The 12,417-nt window shown below is 45.8% G+C and overlaps 1 protein-coding gene across 1 annotated transcript in view; it reads left to right on the top strand.

The window, feature by feature from the left end:
- LOC147684365 (deoxyribonuclease-1-like) overlaps positions 1-12,417 on the top strand; it is a 49,609-nt gene that overhangs the window by 23,459 nt on the left and 13,733 nt on the right. The window contains exons 4-6 of the mRNA XM_086940283.1: positions 1,514-1,600; positions 1,977-2,092; positions 8,554-8,666. Of these exons, the coding sequence (XP_086796409.1) occupies positions 1,514-1,600; positions 1,977-2,092; positions 8,554-8,666 (316 nt within the window). The remainder of the gene's footprint in view (positions 1-1,513; positions 1,601-1,976; positions 2,093-8,553; positions 8,667-12,417) is intronic.

Below are 12,417 nucleotides of genomic sequence, written 5' to 3'. Positions count from 1 at the left end.
CGTGGTAACTGCAAATGTTTTTTTCGGCCGCATTTCGAGTTGCAAAACATTCATACATAAAAGTGCTATTTGGTATTAGGAAAGGACACCCTAAACACGCCCCTTCCTAATACCGAATCGCAAAAGCAAAATGTCATTCAGTAACAAGTTACAGACCCGCATTTTCCCTTCTGTACATGGCAAAATGCATTTTACCGCTTGCAAATGGCAAATGCTCCTTTCCGACCGGTAAAATGCTTCGTACATCTGGCCCGTCATACCTTGCTTTTAAGATACCCCGGCCCTGATTACAAATTGGGCAGTTAATTTCATCCAATGTGTAAATCCATGTTTAACACATGATGGAATCAGGAGTTTGGTTTTATTTAATGCATCTGATAATTATCGGATGTATTAAATAAAGCAACATTAGTTACATTTCGGTAGGTCAACCCATATGGATTTTGGTGTGTTAAAATCTGCATGTTATTCCCCAATAACTCATAACAGGTGCTACATATCGCACCCGATAAATAAAGAACCCCAGGGTATTGTTATTTACCAGGTATGATAAATGGCTCCTTTACTTGTAATCCGGCCCCCTCTCTCTTCTTCCATATTTTATCTCCGTCAGTGGTAGTGGGAAGGTCTTCATGCTGAACCTATCACAATACAAAGGGATGGAATAACACCCTCATATGTACACCCCACTCTTTTCCTGATTGCTGGGTAGAAGGTCTTAACCCTCCCTCCCTCCACAAGTAGAACTTTCATTGGTCTGATGAAAAGAAAGGGGGCTTCCTCCTAAATCTCTAGTCCAATTTGCTTCTAGGGATTCCTGTTTTCAGAGGATATGTATCCTTGGAGGCATCTTCGCCACCTCCCATCAGCCGGGGCTTGATGACCATGTTGCGTCCTCTGCCTCTTTTCCAGACAAGAGTCCAGCAATCTACCCTCCTGCGCATTCCCTGAAGTGGCAAAGAAGATGGAGACTGCAAGGGGATCACAGCTAGGTCCCCTTGTATCACGTGTGGGTTGAGAACGTTCACGGTGGTGCCCACCGCCAATACACAGTCAATAGAACACCGTAGACTGCAAGATGACCTCGCTGGGGCTTGTTGAGTTCTTATATAGCGCATAGCTATTCCTAGGGTTTCCCAGAAATTGGAGGACAGGTAGAACAGCTTGGAGAAGAGAGCTAAATAGCCAGGTCTTCAATTGTTTACGGAAGATTGATAAGGAGGCACAGCATCTCAAAGACTCGGGAAGGGAGCTCCATCACCTGGGACCCAAAAAGGAGAAGGAGGGCCGCCCATCTGGGACGGTGGACTGCAAACAGAAACATCCCCGGGTGGACCAGTGATCCCTGAATATGCAGACGCAGCAAACTGTCCCTGGCAATGTGAGGCTAGGGGTTCATCCTCCACTGGAAATGGTTAAGAAACTTAATGCAGGACACGGGTTGAGGGGCGATCAGATAAAACAGGCATACTGAGGAACTTACGCTGTGTTTTCTCCCCTCTCTGCCCGGCAGGTATGATGCCTACCACAAGTACCGCTACCTGGAGAGCAAGAGGCTTGGGCGGAACAGCTACAAGGAGCAGTATGTCTTCATCTACAGGTACCGTACCACAGTCCCTCCGTCCTGGCATCTCATTCTGGTTCTAGGTGGCTCATGTAAACCTGAGATCCTCTATAAAAATCTTAATTGCCTCGAGAGAACATCCTAATAAATGTGATCCAGAAGAAAATTGAACCAGCTCAATTTTCTTACAGCCCTGAAAATCCTACCCTAGTGTTCCTCACCATCCTGAGGCAGAGTCTACCGGGCATAGAAGAAAAGAGGTGTTTATTCCACCCAGTCGGCTCATGTGCATAGTGTAGATAGCCACGTGGGTGGGACCAGGCTGTATATTTGCAATGTATGGACTTATCACACTTTCCTGGAAAGCTCACCTTAAATTCTGAGTTTGCCTTTTTTTCTTCCTTTTCAATAGGCCAGATGTTGTGGAGGTGACGGACACGTACCAGTACGTGCAGGGTCAGGAAGACCACGAGGAGGACGCTTTCGCCCGAGAACCTTTCATTGTTCGCTTCTACTCTCCAAAAACAGGTGCCTCCAGGGTAGGAAATGCGGGCTGCTCAGAACAAACCAACAGCAGATCCGATGAAGAGGATATAATGGCAGCGAGTCAGCAGCGTACGAGGCACACGCACGCCATGGGAAGCGCCTTCACCACTTATTAAAATCTACATTCAGAAGATAGACCTCGGTGTTAGACAATAGTGCTTGAGCATTGCGAGGAGCTATGTGTGGGTCAGGCTGTGGACCCTGTTACTGTGTGAAAGGAGGACACGATAAACAGCTGTTATCTCCTGGGGGCTGTGCAAACAAATATCCAACTTCACCTGTGAGTAAGTGAGTGTGTGAGAATGAGCGTGAGAGCGCGGGCACGAGTGAGCAAGCCAGCAAGGGTGAAAGTGGAGGAATACTTATGCAGGTGCATGAGGCAGTCGATATATTCCATGAGCTGTGAGAAGCTTTTGTGGAGCCCGGGTCACTAAAAGGTATTCCAGGCCTCTCTCTGAAGCATGAACACCTTATGTGAGGAAATGGGGTGTAGTATATGGTGCAGTTGTGTGGCCTCACTGTGTAATGCACTTAGCAACCTCTTTAGGACCAGTACGTTTCATTTGTGAAACCCTTCGCTCAACCCTGGGTAATTGTGGCTCTGAGCAGTCAGGCTTACACAAAGGAACAAGTGTAAAGTATTTACACAGCACCAAAAGCATTGAAGAAGAAATACACAGGGGGCCAAAGAATTCTGACATTTATAAAAATAGATTGGGTTTTATATCATTTATGACACCAAAAGGATAAAGATACACAAGAGGGTTCCAGAGATACAGAATTTACATGGTACAGTAAAATATGAACCTTTTACTCTGCAGCGATTAAGCACTAGCAAATCCAACACATTTGACACTTGGAAACTCTTTCGAAGAAAACTTTGGAAAGTATCAAATCGGTTATTTTGAGTTACTTTGGGTGAGCAACTTCTGCTCTGCAAGGGAGCCAGTCAGGAGGACCGGCAAGGCCCTCAGAAACATTTACCTCCATAAAGGAAGCAGTCTTTAGTCGCTTGCAATCATTGTATCCCCTTGCCATATAGACGTGGTCCTGATGCAAGGGATACATGATGCTCAACATGCTCAAGGATGCTGTGGAGGCGTTGCAATAGATGGGGATCTTCCTGCGGCTACTCCCAAATCCACAGGCTTGGTAAGGCGGTCTGACTCTTGGGGTCATCTGAAGCCTGGCAGAAGTCCAGTCACCTGGTATCACAGTTAAAGAGGAATATTTATTTGGGTGATATCTTGCCTTCTGGGTGACCACGCTGTACTTTGACAACTCTTCTGGCTCCAGCAGACTCAGGGGCAACTTTTGAGCAGAGGGTCCTGGCCCCTGGCGCTGCATGACTGCGTAGAGCATTGATTAGAAGATTTGGGCTACCAACTCGCCCCAGCAGGCTTCTTCAGCTGTGGTGGCCTTGTACTGAGAACAGGTGGTCAGCCAACTGACCCTTGAGTCTTTTGCTTTGGCTTGGCTCCAGAGTCTCCATGATCGGGACAAATGCAGTCCACGTCAGTGCAGCCTCTCTTAACCGGGTCCTTGGTGCAGCAGGGCGGCCCTTCCTCTGTTCCCTTCTCCAGTCCATTCAGATCTGTGTTCTGGCTGCCAGGGGTGGCCTTGTTATGCTCAGAAAATGCCCTCAGGGGAGGTCGCGGTAACTAGCCAATGGGCTGCTAGTGCCCTCACTCCGATGACTACTTCCTGCAAAGTGTGGCATCTAGCTTTTATAGAAGTCTCTATTCTGCCCACTCTGAAAATGACAGAACGCCTCTCTCAGCATATGGAGCTCCCTAGCCTAACCCAGAGGTGTGGCTACCAAGAGGACCAAACGCCCCTGATAAAACAGTTTGACGACTGGTTATTCCCTCTCCTGTCCCTGGTGCCAGTCTGTCTGTGTAAACAACAGAGCAGTCCCTCTCCCAAGTGTTCCCCATTTCTCCTTCAAAGGCACCTTCTCTTTTGAAGGTCTCCTTTTGGGCCAAGACCCGTATGGCTTCCAGGGTAAAACCTCTTCCCCACAGGCGTCTACTGTGTCCTTTCCTGGGAGTCATTGACACATCTCCCCAGGAGGGCGAAGGCTGTCTGTAAGGATAGTGATTGTGTGCAACCGTAATCGGGCACTGGAAACCTTGAGCAACTAAAGCAGCAACTTCTAAAGTTGCAGTTTGCCCACCAGTGATCTTAAATTCCATGGGCCTGATTCACAGAACCAACTTAAGACAAAATCCTAAACTTACTACCAATTTGGTATTCACAGAAGGCACTTACTCATTTTGGTATTCACAGAAAGCACTTACTCATTTCGGTATTCACAGACGTTAGGAGTCCTAACTTTAGGACTACTAAATGCCCTCTGTGAATACCAAAAGTCTTAAAGATAGGATTTTTCTCAGTTTATGAGTAGTAAAGTTAGGACTCCTACTGGCTCACGCCCCTGCCAATTCGAGCTTTGTCTCGGGCTGTACAGAACTTTCAGGCTGAGCCCTCACAACACAGGGGTAATCCTCAAGTAACATAGTGTTATATCCTGTTTATCTCTTTCCCTGCTGCTCAGCCTGTGTGTGTGATGTCATTGGAATGTTCCTGTGTGCATAGTTTGAATGTGTGGTCAGTTTGATTGAGTGGGCTGAGCAGCTGGATGCTGCTCCCGGTGGGGCCACCTTCCTTCTCCCTTACTCCTTCTTACCTTACCTATTTTAACCAATAAATACCAACTTAAGAATACCAACGTCTACTGGATATATTTACCTAAATAAGTACTTTTTTATGAATGCAACACATAGATTTTACAGGCCCTAGTCCCAGACAGCAGAGCTGTCTCTCAAGTTATACATGTTTTACAGACTCAGGTTTAGAGAAATGTCCCTCATGTTATATGTGCCTTACAGCCCTGAGCTCCAGAGTTAGCCTTATGTAAGACATAGCTTACAGCCTCAAGCAGCAGAGATATCCCTAATGTAAGCTTATTTTACAAGCTGTGACAGCAGAGCTATCCCTCACAATAGACAGAACTTACTGGCTCATGGCCCTACCATCAGAACTTTGTCTCGGGTTGGAAAGAACTTTCTGACTGAGCCTTTACACCGCAGATGCATTGACCGGAGTAGCAAGAAAACAAAAATATCCCCCGCTTTGAACCAAAGGTCAAATGGCACCAAGCATGTGAGTCCAAACCTCCCTAGAAGAGCTACCTCGTCACTTCCATCCAAGCATCTATCCATGATCATTTCACCCTTCATCTACCTGCTGATATCCACCATTCTGTCATCTATCCATTCATCATTCAATATTTCACCATTCCATCCATCCTTTGGTCATTCAATCCATTTATCTATACTTGCACACACCCATTATCTATGCATGCATTCATCCATTCATCAGTTGACTTACCCATGCATCAATAAAGCCTTTCAGCCATCAATTGTTCTTTTTGTCCATCAATTTATCCATCCATCATCCATCCTCTCATATTTCTATTTACTCTGCCATCCTCTCACTCACCCATCCTCTCAGATTTCCATTGAGTCTACCGTCCATCCATTCATCTAGCTACACATACTTTCACTCACTCATACACCCACCCAGCCATCTAACGTCTCACTCACTCATCCACACAATTATGTACCCACTCATAGATCCAAACTTTTACCCACTCATCCTTTCACTCATCAATTCTTTCACACACCCAACCATCTTTTAACCCATTCATCTAATCATCCTTTCACACACCCATCTTTTTACCCACCCATCCTTTCACCCACCTATCCATCCTTTTACCCACCCGTCCTTTCATCCTCTAATGCATCCACTCGTCCATCTTTCTTTCCCTTTTCTAGAAGCCCACCTTTCCTTCTTCCTTTTAGTTGATTATTATCTCTTCTCTGCCAAGTTCCAGATAAGAGGCCCAAAAAAACAGCACCCCAGCTGTAGCTGCTAAAGTGGTAGGTTCACTACACCCCTAATAAATAAAACTGATATTTGTTAAGCGTGAACAATTACCCCTAAGGGTGTCAAGGCGCTGGGGGTCGTCAGGAAGATGAAGCGAGCTATTGCCTAGAGTCACATGGTGCAGGGCTATCCTGCCGCTGGCGATTGAACCGAGCCCCTGTGCTCCGCATTCAGCCGTCCTGGCCGCTGCGCCACACCTCTTCCACCACTGGAGCAATTTCTCAAGTTACAAAGATTTTACAGGCTCAGGCCCCAGACAGCAGAGCTGCCCCTCAAGTTATACAGACTCAGGTATAGACTAGTATGCCTCACGTTACATGTGCCTTAGAGTCTCTTATGTAGGACACAGCTTACAGTCTCAAGCAGCAGAGACATACCTAATGTAAGCTCATCTTACAGGCTGTGACAGCAGAGCTATCTCTTGGGTACAGGGCAGGAAATGAGGGGGGTCCATGTGAGCCTGCAGCTTTCATTGAACCGGAACCAGGCTAGACTTAGTGAAATGTGCTGACTTTGTACCGGTGCTGACCCAGGGACATTCAGCTGTGCCGGCACTTTGTCCATAAACCTGTAGGTGAGGTAACTTACTTTCAGTTCCAGCTACGCCCAACACAAATGCCTCACTTAAAGAACCAATAACACTACTTTTGCTCAAGTCTCTTCCTGTCTGGGAGCTAGCTAGAGCCTATCACCTTGATGACAGGAAACAAAGACAATCTGCTTGTCACTTTATAGGCGGTGAAGAGTTAAATTAAGATTTGGTCAGTTTTTCCCAATTTTGTCTAGTTTTCTAAGCTTTGTATATAAGAGATATGCATGCACGCTAAGAACGTCAGAACAATCTGTTTGTATACCTATTTATATAGCAGCGTACTAACAAGACTTTATTACTACCCGAAGGAACCCTTTTAGCAAACCCAGAATAAGGAAAGATTGGGAAAAACACAGGAAGGTATCCAGATTTAGCTTTGCAGTTTGCATGCAGTTCCTTGATGCCAAGTCATCATTCTCTGAGCTATATTCCAAGGGTTGAAATGTGTGAGCTGCAGGTCACCCTGGATTTCTGCAACTGAAGTAGTAAGCCAGTGAAATATTTACTCTGTTTTGCAAGTTTAAAATAATGACATGCATGTTCACAGTGTTGTATGTCACAGACTGGGATCTCTTAATACGGACCTGAGGCCAGATGTAGGAGCCCTAATACCGGTCGGTAACGGCCGAATTCGGCCGTTACCGACCGGTATTAGGGTTTCCAGATGTAGGGGGCCTATATTTTACCGATTCTGTAAAGTTACCGAATCGGTAAATTTACAGAATCGGTAAAATACCGAATCGGTATATTTACCGATTCGGAAAAACCATATGTAGGTGGCACTCCTAAGAGTGCCACAGGCCCTTAAAAATCGGTATTTTACCACCCAATCCTATTGGGTGGTAAAATACCGAATTCAGGTGTGCATGCCCATCTGTGCATGCACACCTGTGCAATGTGACACACAGACATGCCCTTAGGGCATGTCTGTGTGCCACATTGCACACAAGTCCAGATTTGGGGTGCTAGAGGGTGTCAAAGTGACACCCCCTGCACCCTTGCAGGATTCGGTATTTACCGATTCTGTAAATACCGAATCTGTATTTCATATTGATTCCTATGGGCTTCAAGGCCCATAGGAATCAATGGGAAATACAGATTCGGTATTTACAGAATCGGTAAATACCGACTCTTACAGATTCGGTAATTTTTTACCTACGTCTGCCTCCTTCCAATTTACCGGCTTTTAAATACCGAATCGGTATGACTCGGTATTTAAAAGTCGGTAAATCGGATTTACCTACATCTGGCCCCAAGTCACTATTCTCCATGACCACGCCCTCGCGCTCACTCACCCCGCCCTCACGCTCACTCACCCCGCCCTCGCGCTCACTCACCCGCCCTCGCGCTCACTCACCCCGCCCTCGCGCTCACTCACCCCGCCCTCACGCTCACGCTCACTCACCCCGCCCTCACGCTCACTCACCCCGCCCTCACGCTCACTCACCCCACCCACCCTCACTGCTTGCAGCGTCACAGCTCCCATACTATGTTAATGCACTTCGACTGCTGCTCATACCTCCATTGTTCCACAAAACTCGGGGGTACATAAAAAGCTCTGTAGCAGGTGCCTTAACCTATTGATATTTTACACGTTTGTGACAGGTGAGGTAAAACATATTTACTAGCACATTTGCCCTTGTTGCCAATTTCTTTACAACAGAATTGTTGTCTTTTTTTATGTATATTAGATTACGCACGTACCTTAAAGGTTCAGGCCTCAGGGGGCAGTGACAGTTCTCGTGTTCCCTTTACAGGCCTGCCCCTGAGGCAGCAGAAATGCATTTTACATGAAAGGAAGTAAGGGGGTCACGCACGCTACAATGGCGCCCTCTGCTGGCTATATAAGGTTTTGCACTTACATCCAACAATGTCACCCTGTTGTGGTTTCTTCCCACAGTTATCAAAGACTTCGTGCTGGTGTCCCTGCACGCGTGCCCCCGCGACGCCGCCAAGGAAATCCACAAGCTCTTCCGGGTCATCGAAGAAGTGCGAGAGAAATGGAAGACGGAGGTAGAGCTTCAGTAGCTTGCTGCAGGGGAGGGGACTAGTGGACTGTATAAATGATGGCAGAGTTAATGTTGATGTTTTTCAATAAAAAAAAAAAAAACACAGCTTAAAAAAAAGATTAGAAAAGTGTTTGTAGAAATTAAAAAAATATAAAGAAAAATCGTAATCAGCTTGGGTAAGGAAGAATCTGGTGCCAGTACATAACTGTCAAATTTCCCATGTCCATGCGTGATGTGCTTCTCCATTTCAAGTTTTTTACTTTGGATTCTGGGACTTTTAGTTCTATTTTCTAATGAATAAACAAGACTGCATGTCCCAGAAAGAAAAGAAACGAAACCTGGACTGGAGCAGCATATCATCACACATGCCAACATTTTAGAAGAGAAAAGATGGAGATTTTAAAATAATGATCGCAAGACTGTATTTCTCCCACTGACTTCAGGCGTAGCCAAAATAAAGCCATTTTGAGGTTCCAAATTAATTAATTTCCCGCCTGAATTGGGTCTATTGCCATGTATGTGTCATGCCATGTATGCATCATGTGTTAACCTGTGAAACTTGGCAAGGCAGCACTGACCAGGGCCCATAAGTAGATTTCCCCAATGTATTCTGTCATGTCACGTGATGAGAGGGGGGAGAATAATCACACAGAGGTAGTGGGTAACTGGCCTGCCCCACCTTGACTGTTCGCCTTTTTATGAAACTCCTGACATCACGGCACCTCTGGGGGAAACAAGCTCCCCTTCTTTTAATTCATTAGTGTAAGTGGTCCGTACAACCCACGACACTATAGGTAGCATTGATAGACGGGGGTGGTATAGGGTCGAGTGCAGAGTCTTTCTTTGTTGTCTAGGGTGAGCCGTGTTTGACCCTAGAAATGGACCCATACATGCCAACATTTTAGAAGAGGAAAGTAGGAGATTTTAGAAAAAGAATTGGGAGAATGTATTTACCCCATTGGCTTCTATTGAAGCAGAGGCAATTCCAGGCTGGAGACAGCCAAAATAAAACAATTTTTTGGGCATGAAAAATCGTGAGTCTCCCACCGAAATGGGTCTTTTGGCATGTCTGTGGACCCCACTATCTATCAGAAACCAAGTGGCGTGAGGGACTGCATAGCTGCTAAGTGTCCCAGATCCATATGTGATGTGCTGCTCCAGGACAGATTTTTTCTTTGAATTCTGGGACTTAACTAGGGCTTACAAGTCCCAGAATTCAAACAAAAAACCTGGACTGGAACAGGGCATCCCTTATGGACCTGTGAAACTTGGCAGGGCTGGGAGTGAGATAAGTGGCCATCTGGGGATTTTACACTGCTTAGGACGGCCAGCTTTCCGTTATCACTTTGCAGGACACTTTTTGCACATGGAGACACTTTGCACATGTGGAGACACCAGAAGGTGTTTATTGGGGAACAGTGAACTATGAGGCACAGCAAATTTTTGGGGGTTTCATTCTAAACCTCACCCCTCTAAATTGGGATGTATGTAGGAAGAATGTAACAAGTTACTGAATTGAATTTTGCTTTTTGAACATTTGAAAAAGCATTTTTGCTGTTGCGAACATCCCGATTCTGCAAATTGGGCCGTTTGTGATCACAAAAATGCTTTGTACATCTGGCCTCTGATTACTATTCATACTGTATTCGAGTTTCAATCCGCTTACCACCTCCTGAAGCAAGTCTTGACTGCTCGCTATTGCAACTTTTAAAAGACAAGTAAAAAAAATTAACCGCTCTGGTACACAAATTGAAAGAAATTGTCTTATGCTTTGAAACACCAGTGGTAAATATCAGTTTCTACTACGCATAATGTCCAGAAACCACCTTCTGCCACAGAATTGGCCAATGGGCATGATTTACCCTAGACCTAGAATGCTTGGCATCTAATCTCAGTTTTACTCTTTCACCCAAGTATGCAGGAAATAAACACTGTATTCTAAAGCTGGGCAGGACCCACCATACAGTGACTTTTCCTTGGAAGGGCAGTCTCCTGGACTTGCCATCAGAATCACTGCTATTCCGGTTGTGGTCTAGTGGACAAGTGGGAAATGTGGACCCAGGACACACAGCTTTTTATCACTGCCTCTCATTTGGACATTGTGTGCTCTTGGGCAGGCATTTTCTGTTCTCATTCCCCAGCCCTCCTTTTTGGCGAGATTGGGAGTATTTAGAGTCAAATCGAAAGCAGCTAGTAATCGTGTGTTTAAGAAAATGGACTGCATATTGCCTGGGGGATGGAGAAGTTCCCAGTCCCAATATATATTTACCAAAATGCAATGTGGTGTATGACCTTTGCATCAAGTAGCAGGGTGCTGCAGTTTGAGGCCTACTGCTTTAACAAACTGTTTGATCCTGGGCGACCAATACTCTCCTTCCAATCCAATCCAATCAGATTTATAAAGTGCAGCAAATCACCATTGAGGGTCTCGAGGCGCTATCCATTGACCTGACAATAGGTCAGTACTCAAAAACACTCTTAATGGAACAAATAAACACTAAGTGGAGAAGTGTGGCTCACGGTATAGAGCAGGCAGACCCGTAAGCTGAGGTCAGACCCGGGACCAGGGTTCAATTCCCGACGCGGCAGGGTCTTGAGCTCAAATGTCCACGGACTCGATAATTCTCGCTTCGGTGCCTGCTTTAATCATGGGTTCTCACTCTGCAGCTCTGGGCATTAAGCTTGCTTAATCTCCACAACGGCCCCCCTGCGGCGGGATGCCTGGCTTTCACCTTGGGGATGCCCTGTAGGGGCTATCTCACAGGGAAAAGTCAGGACGGGTTCCCAAGGCAAGCGCCGGGAAACCTCCGGGTAGCTGTGCGCTCAATAAATGTAATAATAATAATAAGTCCAGTCTCTCAGGTCAAGTCCCCAGCATGGCAGTCATCAGCACCCTCAGGGCTGTTTTTCAGCAGGAGGCTGGATTTGCATCTTAATCGCTGAATCTGCTCCTCAAGGACACCTCCAGGGCTTCAGTTCCAACCTCGATAGGCGCCTCTTTTGCAGCTCGTTAGGGGTAAAGAGTGAGCTTTGTTTGTCCTTTCAGAGAGTTATAACAGGCAGGGAACCTAAATGCGGGACAATGGGTGCCAAGTTGTGTCTCTTTTGGGGCAGAAAGACAGGAGCCAGAACTGAAGGACAAACCTGCTAAATGCAGGACGACTGGCCACCTTACGCAGCCCAGATCAGTAAGAAGAGAGAAGGCAATGCCCAAAGGAAGCTGGCAAGCAGTAGGAGACAGAAAGTACTAAAGAAGACCACAACGAAAGGGTAAACACAAATGGTGGGCGTGGGAGTATACGGGTACCTTGGGATGTGGGAACAGGGATCTTACCATAATACTGAAACAAAAACAGCAAAATTAAGAAATTATAAAATCAAAAATAACTTAAAGGTCAGATAAACAATATATAGAAATAAATAAGGAGAAACCAAGTCACAAAATGGAAATCCAAAAATATAAAATTGAGTTTAAAAATTCAAAAGAAAGGAAACATGCAAAAAATGAGTCTCTGGAACCGTACTGCACCCTTGCTGAAACATTTGTGCTGACTGAGTTTGGCAAACTGCTGAAAGTGTGCAGGCGTGCTGGAACAGTTGTGAGAGTGGGGTGCTGGAACAGTTGTGAGAGTTGGGGTGCTGGCCAGCAACATCAAATCACTGAAGACATAAGGTTGTGAAAAATCAAATGCTACTTTAAAAGCAAGAGTATTTAATGGGAGACTGGAATTTATTACAAGGGTAGAGAGTTTTGG

This window comes from Lissotriton vulgaris, chromosome 10 (assembly GCF_964263255.1).
Source record: "Lissotriton vulgaris chromosome 10, aLisVul1.2, whole genome shotgun sequence".
NCBI lineage: Eukaryota > Metazoa > Chordata > Amphibia > Caudata > Salamandridae > Lissotriton > Lissotriton vulgaris.
The sequence above is the reverse complement of the archived record's forward strand: the minus strand, read 5'-3'. Positions and strand labels throughout refer to the sequence as shown.